Consider the following 27,042-nt stretch of genomic DNA (forward strand, 5'->3'; position numbering starts at 1 on the left):
GGGTACCGTCGAGGCGAGCTGAGCACCCACTCCAGCTCTTTTTGCTGGAGAGTTCCCGTACTTGCCCCAACAGCGACATACGTCTTCGGGCTCGGCCCCTTGCGACCTCTCTGCCCAGCACCCTGCACGAGCATGCCTGCAAGCGGTTGTACCTCTGCGGCTGCAAGAGATTGCGAGAGCAGCTGAAATCGATAAATCTGAGCGATCTCGGCCGTCGACATTCCTCCGAGAGCTAGGAGCTGTGATAGCTCGGCAAGGCTCCCTCCCTTGCCCCAAGGTCCTCGCTTGGCTCGAAGCTTGAAGGACCGGTCGTGTGCTATGCTCACCTCTGTGGCTCGAAAGACTCTCCCTTCGATAGTGTATTCTCTCCTGCCTTCCCATAGCTCCATGGCTGCTTCATTCCGAAGGAAGGAGACGGTGACTGAGATGTCGTCTGCTCGTGCTATCTCAGGTCTGTAAGGTGCTTTCCACATGATGGCCTTGTCGACTCCATCGACTGAGTCTACCATGAGACCTAGGTCCATAAGCTTCGTTTTCAACTTTTCTTCTTGTCGAACAAACATCGAGGAAATCCCTAGGAGAGTCATGGAGATGAAGGAGGTCCCCTCGGTGCCTTCGGTGCCGATGTATGTCTCGACATTCTGCTTCTTGGCCTCCTCCATCTGTTGAATAAACCATGCTTTCGACTCTGAGCTCCATTCGCTCAGAGAGTCTTCAAACAGGTCGCGTCTCGCCTGCCGACCTGTCGAGCGGATAACTTCAGCGATAGCGTCGGAGCATAAGCTGTCCGACTATTCGGATAACGCTTGGTGAAGTTCTTCACCTTCTCGACGAGGTCGGCGGCCTCCTCGACGTGGCCTCCTGAGCGCTCACCCTGCGTGTATTGGCATGATCTCCGATACAGCAGGTTGCGAACGCTCTCATCATACTGTAGTACCATGCTTAGAAAGCTGTTTGAACTAGATGAACCTCTTGCTCGCAGCTTCCATCGGTCTCCCTACGCGCCGCAGGGCCGCATGCTCTTACTAAGGGCCGGCTCCTAAACCCTAAACCCTAAACCATATTTATTATTATTATTATGTGAGTTTATTAGAATGCTAGAATGTTGCTCGGCCTCGTTGTGGGCTTTTGCAATTTGATCCTAGTCTAAAGAGGCGCTCGAGCACTGGGAGTACACGGCCTACAATGCGAACCCTGCTTCTGAGGCGTCTTTCTACTCTCTACTTCTGCTGTCTTCTCTTGGCTTCCTCAGCCTCAGTCAGGAGAGTTGCCTCTCCTCACCTTGGCCTTCGGTCGCCACCTACTCTACCTCCATTCAGCTTCCTCAGCCTCAGTCAGAAGAGTTGCCTCTCCTCACCTTGGCCTTCGGTCGCCACCTACTCCTCCTCCATTCAGCTTCCTCAGCCTCAGTCAGGAGAGTTGCCTCTCCTCACCTTGGCCTTCGGTCGCCTCCTACCTTCTCTCCTTACCTTGAGCTCAGCTCAAGCTCGGTACGGGCTCGCCCCGTCTTCTTCCTCGCCCTCGCCTTGCTCTTCCTCCATGTCTTCCTCTTCTTCGCCATCTTCCCTCATCTCCACCCGCAGTCGGTCCTTCTTGTCCACCTTCAGCGAGCAGGCCAGCACATGCATCTCTGCGAATTTACTCAGTGCTATGAACAGGAAGCTAAGAGATCGACGCTCTATGTCGTCGCTCTCCGCCTCCTGCTCAAGCTCAGCAGCTGCCGTTGCCCGTGGCGAGAACGCGCTGCCCCTCCTTGCCTTCTTGCTCTCTCCTTGCACGCGAGTCCAGCGCTTGCTCTGCAGCCACTTCCCCAGCTTCTCCTTGAGCGCGTTGCGTCCCACTCCCTGCTCCTCTGGCGTCTTCGCCCACTCTCCCAGCGACATGAACTCCAGGCTCCCCGGAGAGTAGAAGGTGTCGTGGAGGTTGCCAACGGCCTTGTCCAGGACCAGCTTGATCGGCTCGCTCGTCCCCGCCTCGTTCAAAGAAGTTGCATCTTCGATGACTGCTGACAGCTCGCTGACGAGCTGCATGTCCTCTTGGCTTGACGGAGATGCTGCCTCCATTGTGATCCTCTCCAGGTCTGTAAACTCCAGCCACTCTCCCTCGCTCTCCTCCTGTCGCTGCGCTGCGTCGCTGGTGCCCCGCTGACCAGCCGCCTCAGGCTCCTTGTCGAAGCCGACTGCTTCGAGCTTGGTTGCTGCGCCTTCGAGATAGAAGGGCAGCTCCTTCATCATGCATCGAGCATCCTCCGTGGAGCCGAGGAGGATGCATAGCTTGGACCCGTTCCAGGACTTGGTGTTCAAATCCTCCTCCATGTCGATGCCTTCAACTTTGATCTCGAGCCTGTTAGCGATCTCCAACAAGACTCTCTTGACTCTTGCGATGGACGTGTTGCCGCCGTTGCACAGCCCCTCCATCTCCTTCCTCGTGAAGCGACCAGATGCCGCCGTCGACTTGATGATGATCTTGATCTCCTTGCCGTCCTTGCCGCCTGCCTTCTTCTGCATCCTTGATGCCTTCTTCAACTTATTCCTAGAGACAAAGCGATCGGCTGTCAACTCGACTGCGAGCGCCTCTCTGATCTTCGGGTCCTCGCTGAACAGAGTCAGGTGTACTCCCTCCATCGCTTCGCTCTCTCGGAAAGCTCGAAATGCTGTATCATTCGCCTCTGGGCAGCTCGAGGAGACGATCCACTCCACCTCCCTCTGTCTCCAGATGACGTTGGCCCCTACAGCGACGAAGCCTTTCTGACCTAAGCCTTTGTGGACTTGCTGGCCTGGCGCCCCAGCGACCAGCATGCCTGCCAGCGGCTGGAGTTGGACCGCTGCAAGGGACTGGCGCAGCAGCTGATAGCGATAGACGGCAGCTATCTCTGCCGTTGTCATGCCGCCCAAGGTTAGCAGGTGAGTCAGCTCTGCCAAGCTGCCCCCTTTGCCCCAGGGTCCTCTCTTGGCTCGAATCTTGAAAGATCGATCGTGCACGATGCTCACATGTACAGCTGTGAACTTGCGACCATCGATCGCGAAGTCCTCTCTTCCCTGCCAGAGCTTCTCCGCTTGTGCATTGCGGAGGAAAGAAACAGTCACCGGGATCTCCTCAGCACTCGCTATCTCGGGTCTATACGGAGCCTTCCACATGATTGCTTTACTCTCTTGCACTGAGTCTACGATCAGTCCGATCTCTTCGAATTTCTTCTTCAACTTCTCTTCATGGTTGACATACACCGAGGAGATGCCCAGGAGAGTCATGGAGATGAAGGAAGTCACCTCGTTGCCTGCTGAGGCGGTGTATGTCTCGACCTTCTCCTTCTTGGCTTCTTCAATCTGCTGCATAAACCACTCTCTGGATGCGTCACTCCATCCAGTCATCGCTTCTTGTAGAAGCTCACGTCGTGCCTGCTGACATGTCGAGCGGATGGCTTCTGCGATAGCGTCGGGGGTGCATCCCTCCACAGCCTTGCAAGCCTGAGCTGTCCTGCTGTTCGGATAACGCTTCGCGAAGCTCTTCACCCTCTCGACAAGATCAGCTTCGAGGACAGAGGCATCCACAAGTCCGCGCTGCGTGTATTGGCATGATCTCCGATACAACAGGTTGCGAACATTTTCATCATACTGAAGAACCCTAAACAATTGAATAGCTTTTCGTCCCCAATGACCATCTCGACGTTGTTATACCTGCAGATGCGACTGCAACCATTGACAAAATTCCATACAACCGACACGGACTTGTTCATGTTCTTTGCGTCGAACATGATACTCTGCATTCTCTTGGATACGTTCTCCATGTAAAAGTCACGATTGATGTCTTCGTCGCCACCAACGACGTTGGTCGACAATGAAACATCTCGGATGCTTGATTCAATACTCATCATAAAGTCAACAACCTGCGAAAAACTGTGTTTCTTGGTATTTTGAGAGTTGAGCTGGAACTGGACCGTTTCCTTGCCAACAACTTGATTCCACAGTGTATTCTTGACACCGGAGTTCTTCATGATGTCTCGGATGAAAGAGAATGATCTGTGCATGTCCTGGTCCATGACATTGTTGGTCTGGTACACAGGATGCATAAGTTCATTCACAATGGTGTGGATGATATTCATGGGTGGTGCAATTGGTAAAGGAGGCAAGGAAATGTGTCACCTTATAAAGAGAATTCCCCTCGCATGATTCATTAGGTTCCAAAAATAGTATTCGAATTCGGCTAAGGGGCAGCGGACGGAGGGAAAACTTGAATGCCACGCTTCGCATTCAAGTTTTTCGGTCCGCTGCCTGGGGCAGCGGACGGAGGGAGGCTGGACACATGAACATGGTACCGCTCGAGGTAGTCCTCCTCGCTAGCCTCCTAGTCAGCGGTAGCCGAGTCAGCGGTAGCCGCCCGTGACGGCGGCGACGCCGCAGCAATGCCCAAGGACCGGCGTGACCCGACCGATGCCGGGGAGGAAGCAGGCGAGCTCGGACCAGCAGCAAGCACCCCACGGGCCAGTGGTGTCGAGCTCTCCGGAGGCACCCGACGTCACAGTGAGGGACGGAGACGCCTCGCCAGCTCCGCCCCGATCGTCGGCGCCACTCGACGTGTTTCCCCCATCGGAGTCGGAGACGCCTCCGGCGAAGACTCCCCCTCGGGCGACTCAGTCGACAAAGTCCGTCCGGAGGCACCCGACCGGTCACAGTGAGGGACGGAGACGCCTCGCCAGCTCCGCGCCGATCGTCGGCGCCACCTCTTGAGGATGCGGCGTTTGGTCGGCACTTCGTGCCCGGGCCTGATGACGGACCTGCTGCTGAGGTCTTGGCTCGCAAACGCGCCGCCACCTATCAGCGCCTCACTATGCAGCTGACGCTGGAGGCGCTCTTGTCTGGTGCGAGGCGCATGACGCCCTTGCGGGCGCAAGCACTTCTCGAGCCAGCCTCGGAGGACAGCTCCTCCTCGGACTCGTCTGCTCGTGCTATCTCAGGTCTGTAAGGTGCTTTCCACATGATGGACTTGTCGTCTCTATCGACTGAGTCTACTATGAGTCCTAGCTCCGTCAACTTCATTTTCAATTTGTCTTCTTGTCGCACATACATCGAGGAGATGCCCAGGAGAGTCATGGAGATGAAGGAGGTCTCCTCGGTGTCTTCGGTGCCGATGTAAGTCTCGACATTCTGCTGTTTGGCCTCTTTCATCTGTTGCATGAACCATGCTTTCGACTCTGGGCTCCATGCGCTCAGAGGCTGAGTCTTCAAACAGGTCGCGTCTCGCCTGCCGACATGTACGGTCGAGCGGATGGCTTCAGCGATAGCGTCGGGAGTGCATCCCCCCTCAGCTCTGCAAGCATAAGCTGTCCGACTATTCGGATAACGCTTCATGAAGTTCTTCACCTTCTCGACGAGGTCGGCGGCTTCCTCGACGTAGCCTCCAGAGCGCTCACCCTGCGTGTATTGGCATGATCTCCGATACAGCAGGTTGCGAACGCTCTCATCATACTGTAGTACCATGCTTAGAAAGCTGTTTGAACTATACGAACCTCTTGCTCGCAGCTTCCACCGGTCTCCCTACGCGCCGCAGGGCAGCATGCTCTTACTAAGGGCCGGCTCCTAAACCCTAAACCCTATTATTATTATTATTATTATTATTATTATTATTTGAGTTTATTAGACTCAGGCTTAGTCAAGAGTTTCATAGCTAAGAACTATTGCTCTTCGCTCATCTCTCGCCTAATGATCCGTCTAAAGGGGTTCCCGACCTTGGGAGGTTGGCCCATTTTTCCTATAGGCGCCCCTTAGGCCTGGTTGCTTCCGTATTAGTTGTTTTCAGTAACGATGTCCTCCGGGCCCGTTCCAATTCCGATCCCGGTCCCTTCCTTATTTTCGCTAAGTTCCGTTGTACCTTCCTGCCCCTTCCCCCCCTAAACCCTGAAGTGTCGCAGAGGAGGCGAGACTCGCTAGACTTCAACTGAAGGCCTTGAGCATCGGCATCCCTGCCGATCAGCTCCTGATCGTCTTTGCACAGGCAGGTGGGCTGCATGGCAAGAGCGACGGGTGTATCATAGTTGGTCGAGTCGGGGTGAGCCTCTGCCGATGTGCCGAGAGCCGCTGGAGGTGAAGTCGTCCTCGGCGTGCAGGAGTGGTGACAGGACCTTCGGACGTTCCGAGTTCTCATAGATGCGGGTCCCCGTCATCTCCGCTGATGGACAGCAAGCCTGGGGCGGCTGGCAACATCCGCACGTCGGAGTGACTCGCTTCGTCCTTGCACTGCGGCAGGTGCGCAGGGGCACGGTATGACCCCGCAACAGAACGGGGACGGTGGAAAACTGAAGGAGGACAGGTGGGGGGGGGAAGCAGCCGGGACAAGAGGGTGGAAAGCAGCCGGGGCAAGAGGAAGGAGGGGGGGGATGGGAGGAAGTTGAAGAGCAGGTTGGCCCCCGGAGACCCAACTTGGCAAGGATCAGGAACAAGACATAACAGGCGCTGTTATCGCGTAAAATCGCTGGCAATGTTAACTTTGCGAGAGGGTGGAGCCTTGATTTCAACATCTTCTTCAATATACACACGAATATTTGAAAGATTGATTTATATATTCAATATCTCCCTTAACATCGAACATTTGTCCACCCTACCCGTGCGAAAAAAACCTTTGTCGAGCCGGTCGAGATGTCAACATTTAAGTTGGGGTGGGTGGTTGAGGTGAAGTGGGGCACATGGAGCTGGTGGGTAGGGGCATATGCGTTTGAGACTAGGAAGAGATATAGAGAATATCGATGATAGGCTAGCAAAAGAGACCTTACTACTAATTTAGTGGGGTCGCTTGGGAAAACATGCCGGAACTGCGTTCCGCACAGCCTTGATTTCAATATCTTTTTCAATATACACACGAATATTTGAAAGATTGATTTATATATTCAATATCTCCCTTAACATTGAAAGGTTGTCCACCCTACCCGTGCGAAAAAAAACCGTAGTCGAGTTGCATTGTCACATCTAAGTTGGGGTGGGTGGTAGAGGTAAAGGTGGAGCGCTGGTGGGTAGGGGCATATGCGTTTGACTAGGAAGAGATATAGAGAATATCGATGATAGGAAGCAAGTAGGTGTGTCCGGTACGCAACTATCTGTACGTTGTTACTGTACGTTAAATTTTCGTACAGTACGTTTTTGTAAAAGTGGTTCGGTATCAACTACACTATCCGTCAGAGTCGATTTCGAAAAAATTCAAAGTTTTCAAATCTCGGGTTGAACTTATGAAATTTAGATTTTTCCCGCGCAAAAGGCAATATCATGGCGTGCGCACCTCTTGATGCAAGCCCCTCGCGCGCATCTCCAACCCTTTCTGATGACGGTGGTGGGGCACAGATGACTGCTTCCATTGAAGCTTCATCTTCCTCCGCACCGAGTAATCCTAGTGAAACATCACCAGGACGGATTGATCCTCCAGCAACCTCTAAAGGAACTTCCGAAGCGCAGGCTTCCGGTCGTATGAGCTTCAAAGGTCTACCTGGTCAAGATGGCTTCAAGCGTCTTGTGATGATTGTCACTGCAATGATGGGAATACCTGCAAGCAAGCTGTTTGGAACCTGCAAAGATAAAAGGAACTTGTATCGTGATGCAACTGATGCTCTGAACGGAGATCCTTTGTTTGCAGGTGCCTTGAAGTCAAACACAACACGAGACAAATGGCATAACACAATGACTATTGTAGATTCCATTATTGATGGTGGAGAGGAACAGTTCATTAAACGAGCCCAGAACGGTGGTAATGCAATGAATGAATTGGACAAGCTGTACCTAGAAATCGCTCGCATCAAGCGCCCGTTTGTACAGCGTGCTGCAGACGCCAAGGCAAAGAAGAATGCAGAGAAACAGGATTCAACTGAGAGGCTTCAGTGTGTCATGAAGACTGTTGAGAAAAGAACTAATGCTTCGTTTGATTTCACAACAGCCGTGGATGATGTGATGGATGAAATAAGGCCGGTGGATGGATCTAGTACATCGTCCCCGGCGTCTCAGTCTGGTGTTCAACAACAGCTCAATGCAAATGAACCAGAAGGATCGCCGGAAAATGCTCCTGATGAACCGTCATCATCTTTGGGAAGAGGACATAACAAAGGGTCGCAGAAACGTGCCAAGTATAATCCAGGACTCCATCTAGATCGCAAAAAAGAGGAGGATAAGCTGACCGACAGCTTCTACAATGTCATCGATGCCTTGCACAAGACAACAGGAGAAATGACACGGTCGAATGCGCAAGAGCAAGATCAACAAGAAAGGAAAGAAAGGATCAGAATGCTTGAGGCTGAGAGAGAATTGGAGCAACAGAAAACCAGGACGATTGAGGCAGAGAAGGATTTAGAGAAACAGCGAACATGTAAATTGGAGGCACACAAGGATTTAGAGAAACAGCGATCTGCTACCTTCCAACAACAACTTGAAGTGTTGAAGATGATGGCACTCTGCGCCGACAAAGGTATGCCTGTCCCGCCTAACTTAATGACTATGCCGACGACGGGGGATACCAGCAACGAAATGCTTTAATTGTGCATTTTGGAAAGGTAATTGTTCACAGTCATGGAGATCAACACATCCTCTGTTTCAAAGTATGCTGCTGTCTGATTTCCGTACAATATTGTATGAAGATTAAATAGCAAAATTGCTATAGGAAACATTTTGCCAACTTGTTGACTTCCCAACCTCAAGTTGTGTCGATGAGTCAAGTTATTGAAGTAGTTTGTGGTTTCCCCAAACGCATTTTCAATCACAATTCGGAACCTTGACATCAGAGCATTGTAACGCCGCTCGGTCTGTGTTAGATTGCCTCCTGGATCAGGTCTTTCAACTCGTTGAACGAAAGCACTTCTGGGATAAGCGCTGTCAGCAAAAGCGCTGTAGCGCAAACCAAGATCCTCGCTGGCTTGTGACAAATCTTCCAGTAGTCCTGATTCAAGCAACATTGTAGCGTCATGAGTACTTCCCCTCCATGGACCCCAACAGAGAGCAATTCCATTGGGCAACACACCTCCCTGATATTTCAATCCATGCAGACGTTCCTTCCCCGCGAATGTCTGGTAATCCATGAGATTCAAATTTATACAACCATCTCCTCCTGGTCGTGTTGTCGGCTGGAAATGACCATCCAGAAACAGGACTAAATTTGCATGAGGGCAACCTAAAGATTGGAGATGAGCAGCAAAGCGAGGGAAATCATCTTAGGCGCATACCTGTTATACAAGATGGTGATCATGTAATTGTATGTATCCGATAGAACTGTTCGTGAACCTCCTATAATAATCTGCAAGTCGCACCAGCGGCAAGGACTTGCAAGCCTCCGAAGGAGGATCATCAAAGCATGATCGCTTCGCACCCAGGTTGTGTGCCCACGTTTTCCGAAACGTAACATTGATGGAACACCATTATGAGACATGGCTGCACCATTCTCGTCCCTGAGAGACTCCAGGATTTCGAAGAAGTGCTCCTTTCTAAAACGAAATTGCTCGAGAAACTCCGCGTCTGAAAAATCTCCGGCTGATTTGAAACAACCACGTGAGTACGATCTCATATACGGCAGAGACATCCAAATTAAATGACGATGAACTAGCGCACAGAGTGCACTCAACCTGACAAGAATCATCTTGGAAACAACCGTTCCGAATCGAACTTTTTGGAAACAAGCAATATGGGTGACAATGAGATGTAGAAGCGATTTTACACGACGCCTAATGACGTATTTCTCATTGTGATATAGATGTGTGCGCCTAATGGAAGCGCGAGGTGAGTCTCGATGTAATGGCATATCGCCCGATCGCAGATCGGAGGGAAGGGCTGAAGAGCGGGAAGGATGGGAGAGGGGGCAGGGCGGTGGGCAGGGGGACGGTTTAAAACCTCGACTTTTAAATTTGACGAACCTACAGTAAATACTAAACGTTCTTATTTTGCTCGGATTTGAGAAATAGCGATTATCGTACTATCTGTACGTTCATCGTTAAAAACGGTTGTAGTGAAATTTAACGGACTGTCCGTAACATTTGTACCAGGGAACGTACAGATAGTTGCGTACCGGACACACCTAGTGGGGTCCCTAGAACAATGGAACTGCGTTCGAGTCCAGCCTTGATTTCAATATCTTCTTCAATATACACATGAATCTTTGAAAGATTGATTGATATCTTCAATATCTCCCTTACGATTGAACATTTGCCTACCCTACCCGTACAACAAAAAACCTTTGTCCTTGCTCACCCTACCCGAGCACCTGTGAAACGATTGGATGTTATACCACCTCAAACACCCTTCACTCTCTCACCCTCATTTGATACTAGTGTCTCACTTATAAAATCGAATCGTTCTCACCGGCATGATTCGAGTCCCCTGCCTCCCTCCTTCATTCGACTACCCCTACCCGCTATTTGCCTACAACCCGAAATCTCCACCTACCCACACTCTGTCATTCAATATCAAGATTATGGGTGGGGCGGCTTCCACGCACTGCACAAAATGCCAGGCAAGGAGCAGCTGCGATGAGATGCTGTTACCTTCAGTTACATGCTTGATGATGGAGATGTTTCCTTTGCTCCCCCGCATCTGATCCTTCCATCATTCAACTCCTTTCTTGGCGGCTCCTTCACTTCCTCCCAACACTTTTCTTGACCTCCTGGCTTGTGTTTCTCCAGATCCCGTTCCAACCTTATACCATCGACAGCACAAAATGCGTAATTTGAATATCTTCTAGTAGGCGTCATCTGACTGCGTGTGTTTTACGTTTTGCCGTGAATTGCCATGTTATTGTTCGGATGGCGGTAAGCATCAGTCTGTGAAGCGTATGCTCGTTCAGGGGACGATAAACTGACATTTTCTGTGTTTTTTTCGGTTTCTCATCGGATGGGTTGTTGGTTTGTCCGGTCAGATGGTAAGTGATGATAATGAAATATGCGGTCAGGGAACGATGGGACTGACATGTTTTGGGCAAATTCCTGGTTTTTCCTTGCTTGCATGGGTTAAATTCGTCTTCATAGGGAGTAAGTGTCATATCATATGATGCGCTCAGGGGATGATTGTACTGACATTTATTTTGCAAATTCCTGGTTCTCCCTTGCTTACATGGATTGAATTCGTCTTCATAGAGCGTAAGTGTCATATCATATGATGCGGTCAGGGGATGATTTGCTGACATTTGATTTTGTATTTCTCTGTGTTTGGTGTGGGATGGATGGGTTGCTGGATCGGATAGCCGGTAAGTATCTTGATCACAACATGCGGTCAGGGGACGATTTGACTGACATGCAATTTGCAATTTGATCGGTTATTGCTTGGATGGATGAAACTTGGGCCTGATAGTATGTAAGTGACGCTTATGAAACATGCTCTCAGGGGATGATTGGACTGACATGTATTTTGCAAATTCCTGGTTTTTCCTTGCTTGCATGGATTAAATTCGTCTTCATAGGAAGTAAGTGTCATATCATATGATGCGGTCAGAGGATGATTGGACTGACATTTTCTTTTGTGTATATGTCGGTATTTGCTCGAATGTACTGTGGATGGCGCGGTATAGTCGGTAAGTGACGATGATGAAAGATGTGGTCAGGGGGCGATTGGACTGACATGTATTTTGCAAATTCCCGGGTTTTCCCTTGCTTGCATGGATTCAATTCGTCATCATAGGGAGTAAGTGTCATATCATATGATGCGGTCAGTGGACGATTCGAGCTGAAATATTACAGGCTACTTTCGATGCTGGAGCCGATGGGAAGTGTCAGACTTGCAAGAAGCTCGAGAAGGATCACTACACAGAATACAAGTTCTGCTACGTAAGCCTCTCAATGAGCCGCTCAGGGAATGTTTCGCTGACATTGGTTTTGCTTCTTGTCTGTGTTTGGTGTCGGATGGATGGGTTGCTGGATCGGATAGGGGGTAAGTATCTTGATCAAAATATGCGGTCAGGGGACGATAGGGACTGACATGTATTTTGCAAATTCCTGGTTTTTCCTTGCTTGCATGGATTAAATTCGTCATCATAGAAAGTAAGTGTCATATCATATGATGCGGTCAGGGGACGATATGGCTGACATATAATCTTGGGTTTCTTTTGTTTTCGCTCGGATGGACTGGTGTGATGGAACTGGATAGTATGTAAGTAATATCTCGATTGAAACATGCGGTCGGTAGAGAGTGACATTCATTTTGCGTTTTTTGGTATGTCTTGATCAACGAATGGCAACATCTGGCATGGATCTGCTAGTGCTGCGTAAGAAATTGACATCATCACATATTTTCCTGCTGATCTGACCTTGTTTTGATTGCAATATGCAATGGGAAACTCACAGAATGTAAGTCATCGATCATGTTTCAAAGCACATGGTCTGTAGAGGTTTTATTTGTATTGATTGGTTGACTCAGTGCGCCAAATCTAAAGGATGGTCCGGGTATGATGAGGTGTATGATTGGTTTGAGTGATGCGCTTGAGTCTCCTGTGACGTGTGCTGTTGGTAGCACGGGTGCAGACATTGCAAGAAACGGCTACAAGAGAAAGAAACGAAGAGTGGTGAACAGAATGCACAAGAACTGAAAATCAAGGAAGAGCAGCAGCGCAGAGAGAGGGAGGAGCAGCAGCGCAGAGAGAGGGAGGATCAGCAGCGCAGAGAGAGGGAGGAGCAGCAGCGCAGAGAGAGGGAGGAGCAGCAGCGCAGAGAGAGGGAGGAGCAGCAGCGCAGAGAGAGGGAGGAGCACGATGTTGCTTCCCAGGTCCGTTATGCCATGTCTTGTATCTCGATGATGTGTGAATCCCTTTTTTTTCTAAGTTGGGTCAAATCCCATCGTGGAACTTCGAGTCCTTCACGGGCCTGCAGCAGATCGGCTCAGGCTCCTTCAAGCTCGTCTACAGGGCTCGGTGGCAGCAGCCGCATGGCAGCAGCGCTGACGTGGCAATCCAACGAATCCGAGGCAGCGGACCCACTGGGAGGAGAGAAGAGTTCGAGCAGGAGGTGAAGATCTTCCACCAGCTGGGCCTTCACCCCAACCTCCTTCGCCTCCTCGCCACCAGCATCGAGCCGAGCTCCGGCGACTACTGCCTGGTGACTGAGTTTGCTTCCAAAGGCTCTCTCGATGGGATCTTGTCCAACTTTGCCGAGGAGGAGAAGACGATGAGTCTGCTGGTGCAGCTGCAGGTGGCGAGGCAGATCTGCGACGGGATGGTGCAGCTGTCGCTGCATAAGGTTGTGCATCGGGACCTGGCGGCGAGGAACGTGCTTGTGTTCAGCCTGGACCCGGAGGATCACCTGGCTGTCAGCGTCAAGATCGCAGACTACGGGCTGTCCATCATGGCCTCGCGCGGGTACGGGGAGAGTAGGGCCGGGAGCGTGAGCACGGCAGGCTCGACGGCTCGACCCGTGCGGTGGATGGCGCCGGAGAGCATGAGACGAAGAGAGTACTCGGAGATGAGCGACGTGTGGGCGTTCGGGGTGACCATGTGGGAGGTCTGGACGTACGGAGAAGTGCCTTACTGGGCCATCACAGATGACGCTGAGGTGGGACCCAAGGTTGTAGATGGCGAGCGACTAGCGGCTCCTTCAGCATGTCCGCCTAAAGTTTATTTGATCATGCAAAAATGCTGGAAGGAGAAGAAGACCGAGCGACCAAGCTTCAGCCAGCTACAGAAGCTGCTTCAGGAGCAGTACGACGAAGCCGTCGAAGTTCGCGGCCAGCAATGCGTCGTCTGCATGGAGCGAAGAGCTGAATGGGCGCTGATCCCCTGCGGTCACAAGTGTCTGTGTGAGGACTGCAAGGAGGGAGCGACGTCGAGGCCATGCCCGATGTGTCGCTCGAGCGCGACGAACATCTACAAGATCTACTAGTACGGAGATCAGCGAGCAGCAGCTACGAACTAGGTGAAATCTGATTGACTCTTTCTCTTTCAAGTTGTTGGCTCGTCTCAGCTCTTCATGAGATGCCATGAGTCACAGTCTGACTTGTTTACCTTAAGTAAACCTAGTCTACCTTGACCTAGTTTATCCCAGTCTTTCCTGTCACGTGCACTCCAGGTGTGCGCCGGCGGTATGAGCCTTGCTCCGGTCTACCACACCCTTGTAGGTTCTGAATCAAAGCTGAACCTCTGCTACAACACTCAAATTGAACGATGCAGCAGAACTGCTGTGGAAAGGACAGACAGAATTCAGGATCGACGGAAAGATGATCCGCGCGGCTAACGCGCATTCGAAGCATCCTTGCTCCTTCAAGATAAGGCCACAGAAGGATAAACACTCTGGCAAGGCGGGGGCCCTGGCTGAGTTCTCTCACCTCCTCAAGATGAATGGCATGAACTCAGCTGGGATTACGGAGATCTATCGTCAACACCTGCTGCAACAAGGAATAGCTGTGTTGGAGGTGCAGCCGGAAGCGGGCATGCAGCTAGAGGTCAAGACGAAGAGGAGAAATCAAGGTCAGCCCAACAATTCTTGCCCGACGTGCCAGGAGCAGTGACATACGAAGTACTGGTCAAGAGTAAAGCACAGAAGGGAAGGTTCACCAGAGAGGAAGCTGAACAGATCTGCGACGGTGAGGATCTCTCCATGGGCATGACAATTCGAGGACTGAGACGGATCGTGGCGAGCTGGAAGGAGTCGGCGGCTGATCAAATCGACAGGATCTCCTCGAAAGAAGACGCAGAGACCAACAGCTGGAACGGGGAACATCTAGTGCTCAGCTTCTCAGAGTCCTTTGCGCCATGGGACAGGGCAGGGAAACTCCTTCTCTTAGAGCCGGGCAGTGCTAACATCTGGGAAGCGATCGCTACAGAACCCCCCAACGGAGCTGGAGGAGACTGTCAACCAGGGACAGAGTGCAGAAAATCAAGCTTGCAAACTCAGGCTCGATGGAGCCATAGCTGGCCTGTACGACAGCTTGTCAACTCCTGGAAATGAATGTTTTTGTTAGGAAAACTTCCTACAAGTATCTCTCGATCCAGTGTTGACACACGAAGTGATCCCGTCAAGAAACCAAAGAGCAAGCGTGTGACAGCAATGCACAATTCAACGGCAATTTACTCCAAATCAACGTTAGAGATAAAGAAAAGTAAGTAATCTAATTTCCTAAGAAACGATACTGCCTAGGACACCTACTTAAGAAAGACAGAAAGTCAGTAAACATATCCTATCATTTCGCTCCCTAGCGCTGATAGATGAGAGCACACTTCTCAGCTCCAACTTCGCTGCAAACACCAAGAATCATTGAGCATTCACAAGATTGAAATCACGAATCATTTTCCGTAACTCTGGAGTGCGAAATTCACGCGTAGACAACCAAGAATCATCCGACGACTTGTCATATCCTTTCCAACGAACCAGGTACTGCACACGATTACCTTTCCCACGACGAGCCAAAATACGATCGACTTCGAAATACTGTCCATCGCGTTGAACCAAAGGCAACGGTGGTGGTTCAATTTTGATGTTGCACCCGCATGACGTTACGTCAGTAACGGACATGGCAGCATCATGCGAGTAGTCGTAAGAGGCTACGTACGCTGGCGAGGTGTATAATGCTAGAATCGAAGATGTGTACTGGACGTAGACGTACGTACAACACATTGGTATGATGAAAGCATGAGGCTGGTATAAACCGATACACATGTTTACTCATTGCTGTATTACGGGTTAAGCCTGACCTCGACATATAAGCAACCCATCTTAGACGTTGGCCACGTCATCGGAATGGGATTGCACGAACATTGACGTGTGTTCTCTTACTGCTGTACATAAACAAATCTAGCTTCATTGTTCATCTGTTCTACTCCTAAGTGCACTATCGCTCAGTTGCTGGACTATACCCGCATCAGGTTATAAAAGCCTCGCGTTAAAAGGAACAGATGTCCCCATACCGTCTACAATGGCCGCCAATCAATCAGCCTCAGGACTCGATGATTACAGCAGTAACACCCGAGAATATGCAAAGACTTGCCCCAGATATCGAGAACTTTATACAGTTCGAGTTGATAGGGCAATACTATGCATACCTCAACTCTGAAGGGAATCCAGAAAACATGAGAGCCTACTTCGATTGTCATTTTCCCATCAGAGATACTCAGTCAGAAGAATTACAGGAAAACATGAGACAGAAAAGGAGAGAATTTGTACGAGAAGCAGATGCTGCTTTGACGCAAATCCTCCACACTGTCTACATGCAATGCCCTGGCAGGATTCAGATTCTGAAAGCCCACATGGAAGAAGAACACAAATCCCCTGAGACTCCTACAAAGCTTTGCTTAGCTGGGATCAAGGCATGGACAGACTTTAAAAGACTAGACAAGCCAACCGAAGCAACAAAAGCTGAACAGACACTTGCCAATCTCAAAGAACTAGAGCAAGCAGTAATCTACAACGGAGACTACCAGAGTTACATCCCCAATGTGGTTAGGACCTTGAAGAAATTTGCTTCACAAGGCAAAGACTGCACTTTTATCTACACCCGTGCTTTCAAAGACGTTATCGACAACCTCAGAGCAATCGACGAAATGGGCGTGCAAGCAGAACTGGGTAGTTGGATAACATCTCAAATCCATCGCAACGCAACGGAAGAAAATTTCTTCTACGAAGGAGAGCCACAGATTGAAGATTTTTTGAAATTCCATCAACATATGATGAACTTCACTACCAGAGGCACCAAACACCCAATACCTATCCTCCAAGCAGGACAAGATAGCTCTGGCAAGAAATCAACAGACGCACAGTCAGGTCAGAAACGAAAGGCAAATGCCGTGTTTTCAGCCTCCATGAAACAAAACAATGCACCACAGAAAGTCAGGAAACAACAACAAGCAAACTTTACTGGATGCAAAATCTGCAAAGAAAAACGACTTCCAGCAAGGATTTCTCTCAGTCATGCTACCAGCGAGCATGACGCATCTAGGATCGGAGAAAGAGCCACTGGCAATAAAACAGCGCCAACCATGAAGAGGATCACAGGAAGCATTTCAACCGGTTTTCAGACAAGGGCAGGAAGATCCGCAAAATTTACCGCCAAGAGTCATCGCTCGTCGAACCCAAACCGTTCAAACGAGGAGAGCGGACAATACCCGAAGTCAAAATACAAGCAAACAGTCAGCATCGACAAGAAAGTCCTCGTGAACCTCACAAAAGCCCTGCAAGAAGCCACCTCTACCGACCAAACTGAAACCCAAGAATCAGTTCAAGAATCACCTAGCAGTGATGAAGACGAATCCGATGAACCGTCCCCATCTCGAACACCTCCGAAACGACTGAAAGAAGTGTACAAGAGACGTTCCGAGGCACACTAGGACGCAGTTCTAGAAAGAATAAATCTCCCAAGGAGTATCCCTGTTCTAAAAATTATGTTGTATATCAAAGTGATACCAGGTCGAAAACTGAAGAGATCCAACTGCACAAGCTTGATGCAGCTCTGTTCTCAAAAGTTTCAAAACCATGGTACCTTGAATACATCTTTCATATACCCAGACTACTGATCAGGAACACTGATCGGTATCAAGTTTTCCTACACGCGTTAAAAGCGAAAGAACAACAAGAGTCCCTGTACGCTATTGTCGACTCAGGTGCAACTGTAAGCGTACTCTGCAATCCAAGTTGGTTACAGAGATCGTTTACACACAAAACTGAGATCACCGGCGTGGGGGGCAGCAAGATCAATACATCGCTCGGAGGAATTCTAGCAGGAACGATAGCATCAGTCGAAGGAAAACGTTTTGCATTTGCAACTATAGCAACAGTAATCAACGACGAAAATGCCAAAATCAACCTGTTATCCATCTGGCGAATTACAAATAGTGGTCATACAATAATCCATAAAGGTAAACCAGAAGGAGGACTACACGGAATCATTACACTCAACAATGAATTTATACCTTTCTACTTCTGCCCAAGCACCTACCTATGGTACGTCGAAATCCAAAGACCCAACAGGAAGACCAATAAGATAATCTCCAAGCTATCAGCAAAAACCATCTGGGATAAAGACACAATTCTCAGAGAAATTCAAGAAGGCGAAATACCACTCACGGCAACAATCAAGGAGTCAACACAAACGACAAATACACAAAGTACATCAAAACGCAGAATCCACCTGATCATCCATGGCGCAAGATTGGAGAGCGTACCTCGTTGGGGGGGAAGCATCCACATCTACCAAGCTGCGATGCAGGGGGAGAGCACAACTTCGGCAACAGCTTTCAAGCCCACGCACATGAAGACCTTTCCTATCAGCATGCGAGATGTACGACCTGAATTAGACACGTCAGAAGAGTCAGACAGTGAAAATGGAGAGACCTTGGACAGTTGCAGCAGCTCCGATGACGAGCTGATGACTACTGACAACACTCCATTAGAACCTGCAAGACAATTCACGACGGAAGAGATTCAACAGCAAACCAAGGAGTATCTCAACGACCCAAGATCATTTACAGATTTTGACGACTTTACAAACACAACGATCGAAGAACTTGACGAAAACGACAAGGAATACGAAGAACAATTGAAGAATGACAAATCAGATCTCAAGAATATTTACCTATATTCAACGGGAGAACGCATCAAAGGAACAAGAGCATCAGCGATTCTGCTCAAGTGGCACGTAAGAACCAACCACATCGGCAAGAAATACCTTTTCCAACTGGCAGAAAACATCGAAGGCATGGAGGAATTGAAGAGAATCAATCCAAAGACACCCCTGCCGACATGTCACACATGCCGCAGAGCGAAAACCAAGGCAGCTCCATTACCAAAATTCAGACACAAAAGATCCGATGTCAGATTTCACAGGCTGCATGGGGATATGAGCTCCTATCGAGTCCGCTCGATCGAAGGAGCAAAGTACCTCCAACTCTGGAAAGACGACTTCTCAGGATTCAAGATGCCTGTAGGTTTAGCGAGCAAGAAAGGTTACAGGAAATCGTTACGACTTGTTGTCACGAGATTCAACAATGGGGTCTACCCCAAAGTGATTCGAGTTGACAATGGGAGCGAAATGGTTTCAAAGAAATCACTGAAGATGTACGAGAAGCACAACATCCACCTAGAAAGAAGCGCACCATATGAACATTGGCAAAATGGAAGAGCTGAATCTGGAATCTACTCGTTAGATACAAGGACTAGATTGGCAATCGTACACTCAAACGTTCCGAAAAATCTCTGGCTCAGCGCTATATATACTCAAACATCAGTTGCTACCAAGCGTTTACAGGCACATCACCAAACGCAGAACACTTCCATCCATTCGGTTGCCTCTGCTACGTTCATATCCTAAAGGACAGAAGATTAGATCAAAAGAAAGACAAAAAACTCGAGCCAACAGCAGAAGTTTGCGTGTTTCTTGGCTTCGCCCACCACCTAGGAATGAAAGGTTATTTGGCAGCAGCACTGAATGGGAAACAACTGTACGTCACACAGAACAATATAAGTTTCAACGAAGAAGTATTCCCCTACAGATTTTCTCACCCGGAGGACAGATCTTGGAAAATACCATACGGCGGAACTGATGATTTTGGCGACGACAACGTCATTGTGCTCAAAAGAGCCGGTGAACGATTGATCGAAATGTCAGATACATCAGACGCATCAGATTCAGAATCTGAAGATGCCGGTGGAAACTCCAGCGCCCAACCTGAAGAGAGAAATCGACGACCGTTTACAGATCAACAACATGGCATAGCACACAATGATCCCATGGTGATCCAAGTGAGGCAACAAGCTATTGAAGTTGACAACCATCTCACGAGAACCTGTTCTGAAACATCAGTTGTAAGAGAGAGTGATATCACACAAGACGAACGACAACCATCTCACGAGAACCTGTTCTGAAACATCAGTTGTAAGAGAGAGTGATATCACACAAGACGAACAAGTAGCGGTGGTGAAAAGGATTTTGAGTGGGATAAACTCACCCAAATACCTGAACATCAACTGAGGTCAGGACGAATTGTACAGAAGACGAATGTGGACACACCGACAAGTGATTCAGACCACGAAGACAATGCCATCAGGAAGCACACTAGAGTTCCTTACGAACGACAAGTGATTCAGACCACGAAGACAATGCCATCAGGAAGCACACTAGAGTTCCTTACGAACCTGGGCATCCCTTATCAAGATCGCACCTTAACGAAGCGACAATACTGTGGAGTACTTGTCGACACATACAATAACCTGGAAGAGAAAATCATGACATGGTCACATGGGCCACCACAACGAAACATGTACAACGAAAATCATTACAACGAAGAAATCGACAGCTTGATGTCTTTTCTTCAAGGATGCAAGAAAGATGAAAGAAGAGAATCAAGGATACAAAAAGCTCAACTATTCTACACAGGCATGTTGTCGGCAACCAGCCATATCGCGTTTGACAATGACGAACCAAGCATCAAAGAAGCTCTCAACAACAACAACCCAGAGAGACACCATTGGATAACAGCAATTCAGTCAGAGGCACGATCATGGAACGGACTAAAAGTATTCGAAGAAGTCGACAACATCCCAGACGGAAGAAAGGCAATCGGATGCAGAATCATCCTTAAAAGGAAAAGAGGACCGAATGGAGAAGTATTAAAACAAGGCAAGAGCGATCATACAAGGTTACAACGCGGTACAAGGGATCGATTACCTCGACTCCTTCTCAGCGACAGCGAACCCAGTTACGATCAGACTCCTCCTGACAATCGCCAGAGCAAACAAATGGCACGTCAGATGTCAAGATATCTCAACTGCATACCTGATGGCACCACTTCCTACAGTTGTATATATCAGGACCCCAAAGGAATTTCAAGAGTTCTGCAACATTAGAGCAGCATACTTGAAGATCCTGAGTTCAGTCTATGGACTTCCTTCATCAGGTCGAAACTTCTGGAAGAAGCTCTGCCAAGACCTACGCGATTTCGGTTTCAAAGCCTGCACGTCAGATGATTGTTTGTTTCTATATCATGACGAGCAAGGGGGAGAGATCATCATCGCGTTAGTAGTCGACGACATCATCCAAGCTAGCAACAGCCAAGCACTATTTGCAAAGTTCGACGACTTCATGATGAACACAAAAGGATACAGCGTAACAACCGACAACGATCTTAGCTTCTATCTGGGAGTCGCGTACAAGAGGGACGAAGCTGGAGACTTCATCAGCAACCAGCAAGCGTACATCGAAAAATGTTTGAAAAGATTCAACCTCGAGGGGATCGACCCTACAGGGAAATTCACTACGCCAATGGATCCCAAGTTCGTGATCGAACCAGAAGACGTTGATCCGCACGCGCCTGAAGACTTAGTCAAAATCTACAGAAGCCAAGTAGCAAGTCTGATATACATAGCAACATGGTCAAGACCAGAAATCAGCTATGCAGTATCATTGCTATCAAGATATCTCACAAGTCCTACGAAGAAACTGTTAATGGCAGTGCACAGAGTATACGCTTATCTCAAGAACACCAAGACACTAGGAATCAGATACACCGACAACGACGACAACGGACACAAGAAAATGGAACTAGTCGCATTCTGCGATAGCTCAGACGCCGATTGCAAGCTCACAAGCAGATCAACCGGTGGATACGTCATTTTCCTCAATGGGACACCAATCTCATGGAAATCAGCAAGACACAACACTGTCTCACTGTCTACCATGGAAAGCGAATACATCCAAAGCACGCTTACAGCTATCGAGATCTTGTACTTGCGAGAGACGCTCGAGTTCATGGGATACAAGCAACCTACGACGATATGCTATCAAGACAACGCCGCCTGCATCAAGCTCAGCGAGAATCCCGTCAGCAAGAGCAGATCGAAACACATCAAGAGAAGACACCATTTCATACGACAATGCGTTGCCAACAAGGAGATCACCTTAGAAGCAATTCATACAAGCGAGCAAGTTGCTGATATATTCACAAAACCGCTGCCCGCTGATCAGTTTCTCTATCTAAGAGACCAACTGTTGAACCTCCCTGAAGCAACACGCTATCAAAGGAAAACAAAAAAGTAATTCATACGATGATTACCTTTGGTAATTTTCAAAATGAATAAACTTTTCTCAAACTTGTCTAAGATCCTTCGAAGGACAAAGACACATACGCGAAGTGCTGAGCGCCTCTGGACTGTTCTAGTACCAGGGAGTAGCATAGTACAAGCGAAACCATAAGCATGTGGCACAACTTGAGCATCCCTGGGGCATTGCGACTTCAGAGGGTAGTGATAGTTGCTTGCAAACGCAAATGGATATGGGAGAAAGGAGTAAGAGTTTCATAGCACAGCTTCCCCATAGTACATGGGCTGATTTGGTGACATGGAAACATGATTGCTAATCAGGGCGATGGCGCGTAACATGATTTCTTTTGAAACATGGAAACGTACTCTTCGTTAACTCACCACCGTGGGTAACCGGCGTGTAGCAAAATGCTGCATAGCTGCTCTAAACTTCCATTGAAGCTAGTTGATGAAGCGAAAAGCTACATCAGGGTTTGGAATTGCTTACCCCACACAATCAGCAGTGTGTGAAAGGCAATACAACATCTCGTTACCTCAAAAATGTTAAACGCAATTCCTCACGTGCATCCACAAAATGCTACGAAGGAAACGTAAAAGCATGTGGAAACGACGTGTTATGCTCACTGAAAGGCATATCAATGCATGTATGACTTTGGAACCTATGTCATTTGCTGAAACGTACTGGGAACTCACCGTCCTGGGCCACATTTGCATTTTGGCTTCCTGCCATTTTCGCATTTTGCTGGTTAGTTCGCGAAGAGACAAAGGGAGACCCTCATACAGCACCAGAATCGTTGGGTCGGTCCCGGTGTTGCATAAATCAATGCTCTCACGCAGTGACGCAGCTCTTGAAAACGACCCACGTTCCCACCCTCCAATATTTCTTGCGTGGAATCTCCCCGGCCTTGACAGCTGCCCAGTGCAAGTGCTTTGACGTCGCGAATCTCCGTCTCCTGGCGAAGGTGTTTCAGTGGCCACAGAACCAGGCACAGGAGGGTTTATCTGACCTGCAACCTGCCCCTGACACCCCTCCATCTGACCTTCACTTTGCCTATTTCAAACGTCAGTTGCCTTATAGTGCTGGAGGAGATGGGTTCACCCCGCAGGAGGGCGTGGCCCACACCGCATTCTGGTCGGCGACTGCCAAGTTTCTCAAATGGGCGGGTGAAATTGCCATCTTCCAGCATTGGATGTTACCTACACCGCCACTTTTCCACCGGATCAATTCTGACACTGAGCTTCGAATCCGCCAACCGCAGCAAGCGGACGCTGGGGATGTTGTCCCCATGCTGGCTGCCTTCTTGGACACTCACAGGCACTTGATGGAGCAGGGCATCTCGGCGTACACCTCCTTGGCGGAGCTTCCTCAGGCGTGCGACAATGGCTGGATCCCTTCGCCGGAATTATTTGGGACGTCGGGCAGTGCGCTTTTCATCCCCGCCCAGCGGGAGCTCACGGCTCAGTTCCTCTCGGAGTTTCCTCGGTTCCGCAGTATTCGGGCTCACCTTTCTGAGCGCCAGAGATCTTTGTTGGCACACCACTCCAGCTTCTCTACTCCCCTTCGAGTACCAGGCCACCCGGTTGATGCACTTCTGTCTCAGTTTACCCCTCAGCGCACGATTTGGCACTCGATCATGGAAAGTACAAACCTTGGGATCTTTGAGCAGCAGCCCATCAGCTTGGTGGCTGCCGCTGACAAGTTTCTTCATGGATTGCCGGTTGACCTCCCGCCGCACTGCGATAGATGCCATCATCTTCTCCGTCATCCTGGGGGGACCACACACATGGCAACCTGCAGGCACCGCAGCCAGTTATGGACTGATGCGCATGAGAAGTGCAATGCCGTCCTCAGTACCCTCATCCGAAGATTCCGGAGTGAGATGCCGTGTCCACGTGCAGGGCGTACCCGGCACCAGGCAGAACGTTTCCCAACATGGCCCTGAAGATCATCATGTAGGGGACTTTGAACTTCCACAACTGATGGCTACTGGAGGCGGATGGCATGGGTTAATCCTGGACTTCAGCATGTCACATGTGTTTGACAATGATGGAATACCGGACCTCGCTCGGAGCAAACTGCAAGCGGCAGCACAGCGGAAGATCCGAGGGCATCGTAATGCATATGCTCAGCACGTCCCGCCAAAGGCCTTTCTTCCCATCATCGCCAGCACTGATGGCCTCTTGCAGGACGATGCGTTGCGCTTTCTGTGGTGGCTGGCGGATCGCTCGGCGAACAAGGAAACGGCAGCGCTGGATGGTCTCTCGGCCTCGCAAGACGTCTCAGGTGATCCGACTTGCAAACGCATCCGGTCCAGGATCTTTCGTCAGCTCAAGGCCTCCCTGTCCTACGCTGCCATCATCGCGGGTGCATCCCGGTATGCGTCTCATTCCTTCGGCGGCGGCCACCGCGACATCGCTGGCATGGCGGCGCGGGGGGATTGTCCAGCGCGCCGTTAAGTGAAGGTATCAGTTAAGTTTGGGGGACAGCAGTTGGCAGGATTGGGTTTGGTTCTCGCTGTCTTTTCTCTTCTCGCCGTTTGGCCTGTGCGACAGTGTCAGGGTCAAGCCTCCTCGACTCTCCTGATTGTCCTCGTACTGATCTTTAACTTAACTTTGAGTGACGACACTAAGTTTCGAGCAAGGGGGAGTGATGTTGCACCCGCATGACGTTACGTCAGTAACGGACATGGCAGCATCATGCGAGTAGTCGTAAGAGGCTACGTACGCTGGCGAGGTGTATAATGCTAGAATCGAAGATGTGTACTGGACGTAGACGTACGTACAACACATTGGTATGATGAAAGCATGAGGCTGGTATAAACCGATACACATGTTTACTCATTGCTGTATTACGGGTTAAGCCTGACCTCGACATATAAGCAACCCATCTTAGACGTTGGCCACGTCATCGGAATGGGATTGCACGAACATTGACGTGTGTTCTCTTACTGCTGTACATAAACAAATCTAGCTTCATTGTTCATCTGTTCTACTCCTAAGTGCACTATCGCTCAGTTGCTGGACTATACCCGCATCAAATTTCATCCAGGGAAACATCTCGAAAATAGTAAGGACGAAGTTTCGCCACGTTGAAAACTGTTTTCTTCATGTGTTGAAAACGCGGTGTAAACTCCAAGCGCACAGAGTTATCTGAAACTTTCTCTTGTATCTTGAAAGGTCCAATGAAACGAATTTTCATCTTGCCCATGGACTCATGCAACTTCAAATCGCGCGTCGACAACATAACGAAGTCGCCAACATTGAATTGCAGATCCTTTCGAGATTTCTTCATAGTCTTCTCCTTCTGAATCGCTGACAACGTTAACGCATCACGAGCCAAGTCGACGGCTGCCATGATCTTGTCACGAACTTCTTCCACGTCCTCAGCACGCCGATCGTCAGGAGTCAGGTCCAAAACTGTACGAACGTCTCTGCCATAGCGTAAGATTCGTCGCATCTCTAACGGTCGTATTCCAAATTGTCTCCAGATGTACGAGATAATCATCCCAAGACTTGCTGTCGTGTCGCATGCAGTAGATCCGCAAGGCTTCAACTATGACACTGTTGAACTTCTCAACTCGTCCCTGCGACTGCGGATGATAAACGCTGCTATGGCGTATGTCGATTCCCATTAGAGTGAACAACTCAGTCCAAAATTCTGAAGAAAATAAACTCCCGTTGTCCGAGACCAACGTTTTGCAAATCCCTTGAGCACGATAAACCGTCTCGAAATACGCACGAGCTGCTCCTTTCGATGTGATCGTCTTCTTACACGGATACAAGAACACCCTGTTGGAAAACTGATCGAGAAACACCAAGACACTGTCGTTTCCCCGCTTCGAGGTGGGCAGCGCTGTGAGCAAATCCACTGAAATCTTCTCGAATCGCTCACGCGGAACCAAATGACTGTGCGGTTCGCCAGCCGCTCGTTGCTTATAACTCTTGCCTTGCAAACACTCCGCACACGAGTTGACATAGTTCGCGACGTCCTTGCTCATCGTAGGCCAGAAAGCGATTTGCGACGCCTTCAAGAAAGTCTTCGTCTTCCCTACATGGCAAGAATCGTCATGAATCAGACGCAAGAACTTCGCTCGAGAATGATAAGGAATGCACACACGTTCCCGACCAAGCGAGTCCTTCCAAAACAAGACTCCGTCTTGCAGAAAATAAGTTCGACGCTGCATTGGGACCATGTTTCCCTGTTGAATGTCCTGGAGGACCTGCGCGAAATATCTGTCCTGCTGATAATTTTTGACGACATCAGCTGTAAATGCGTTGTCTGTTGCTAGAGCGTAGCAGTGCGTAACAACCTCTGCATCTCTGTCAGTCACCTCCATCCCTTCCCCCTCCCCAGAGGACGAGATGGTACAAAGCAAGGTAGGGTCCAAGTTGACCAAATCAGCACGCTGTCGAATCTCATCGTCTAACGCACTCTGTGACGGCACAACCGTAGAATCGTTCGGACGAGATAGGTAGTCGGCGATAACATTCTCTTCTCCAGGAATGTAGGAGATTTCATCCAAATCGAAACCAGCAAGAATTTGACTCCATCGAAACAATCGACCCGTGAGGTTGCTCTGCGTGAGAAGATACTTGAGAACAGTACGAACCAACACCCTGCGTCCGTGCAAGTAAAACTTGAAATGCACCAATGCTGAAATCAATCCCAGAAGCTCTTTCTCGCGCACTGAATAATTTACCTCAGCACTGTTGAGACGCCGGCTTGCTAAAGAAGGCGACAGGCAACAGATCTTCGCCATGCTGTTGTGTTAAGACAGCACCAATGGCGTAGTCGCTCGCATCGACCAACACGCAAGTAGCTAACGCTGGGTTGAAGTACCTTAAAACAGGGGCTGATATCAAACGCTTCTTCAGCTTTACGCCAAAAACGACTTGAGTTCCTTCACTGTTTGCGGCGCCGTACGATCCACAATCGCTTGTACCTTTTTCTCTTGTGTCGAGACGCCTGCCTCGCTGATGTGGAAACCGAGGAAATCAATTTCAGAGTGAAACAGCTTACATCTCGACTTCTTGACAAACAACTGCTCTTTACAAAATCGATCCAGAGCCTGTCGAAGCAAACG

The 27,042-nt window shown here is 49.4% G+C and overlaps 6 protein-coding genes across 6 annotated transcripts; 4 read left to right on the top strand and 2 right to left on the bottom strand.

Annotated features, from left to right (window-relative positions):
• Positions 1–6: 6 nt before the first annotated feature.
• GUITHDRAFT_120994 (hypothetical protein) lies at positions 7–940 on the bottom strand (the record flags this gene model as incomplete). The annotated part of the gene is made up of 2 exons (XM_005819727.1): positions 7–742; positions 793–940. Coding segments are annotated over 2 exons (884 nt in total), but the record flags the coding sequence as incomplete, so codon positions are not given.
• Positions 941–7,448: 6,508 nt separating this feature from the next.
• GUITHDRAFT_120997 (hypothetical protein) lies at positions 7,449–8,504 on the top strand (the record flags this gene model as incomplete). The annotated part of the gene is made up of 1 exon (XM_005819728.1): positions 7,449–8,504. The coding sequence occupies one exon, from the start codon at positions 7,449–7,451 to the stop codon at positions 8,502–8,504; it is 1,056 nt and encodes a 351-aa protein (XP_005819785.1).
• Positions 8,505–12,274: 3,770 nt separating this feature from the next.
• Positions 12,275–13,816, top strand: GUITHDRAFT_120998 (hypothetical protein; the record flags this gene model as incomplete). The annotated part of the gene is made up of 4 exons (XM_005819729.1): positions 12,275–12,292; positions 12,363–12,409; positions 12,456–12,507; positions 12,812–13,816. The coding sequence occupies 4 exons, from the start codon at positions 12,275–12,277 to the stop codon at positions 13,814–13,816; spliced, it is 1,122 nt and encodes a 373-aa protein (XP_005819786.1).
• A 334-nt stretch (positions 13,817–14,150) lies between these two features.
• Positions 14,151–14,881, top strand: GUITHDRAFT_120999 (hypothetical protein; the record flags this gene model as incomplete). Its single annotated transcript, XM_005819730.1, has 2 exons — positions 14,151–14,400; positions 14,451–14,881. The coding sequence occupies 2 exons, from the start codon at positions 14,151–14,153 to the stop codon at positions 14,879–14,881; spliced, it is 681 nt and encodes a 226-aa protein (XP_005819787.1).
• Positions 14,882–21,056: 6,175 nt separating this feature from the next.
• On the top strand, positions 21,057–22,696 carry GUITHDRAFT_156229 (hypothetical protein). The gene is given in 10 exon segments (XM_005819731.1): positions 21,057–21,085; positions 21,117–21,122; positions 21,149–21,167; positions 21,180–21,231; positions 21,282–21,348; positions 21,629–21,715; positions 21,818–21,919; positions 21,973–22,136; positions 22,340–22,440; positions 22,492–22,696. 5 exon segments carry the CDS (start codon positions 21,183–21,185, stop codon positions 21,995–21,997), a joined length of 330 nt encoding a protein of 109 aa, XP_005819788.1. The 5' UTR covers positions 21,057–21,085; positions 21,117–21,122; positions 21,149–21,167; positions 21,180–21,182; the 3' UTR covers positions 21,998–22,136; positions 22,340–22,440; positions 22,492–22,696.
• A 1,316-nt stretch (positions 22,697–24,012) lies between these two features.
• On the bottom strand, positions 24,013–24,564 carry GUITHDRAFT_156230 (hypothetical protein; the record flags this gene model as incomplete). Its single annotated transcript, XM_005819732.1, has 2 exons — positions 24,013–24,242; positions 24,274–24,564. Coding segments are annotated over 2 exons (208 nt in total), but the record flags the coding sequence as incomplete, so codon positions are not given.
• Positions 24,565–27,042: the final 2,478 nt, after the last annotated feature.

This window comes from Guillardia theta (genome assembly GCF_000315625.1).
Source record: "Guillardia theta CCMP2712 unplaced genomic scaffold GUITHscaffold_208, whole genome shotgun sequence".
NCBI lineage: Eukaryota > Cryptophyceae > Pyrenomonadales > Geminigeraceae > Guillardia > Guillardia theta.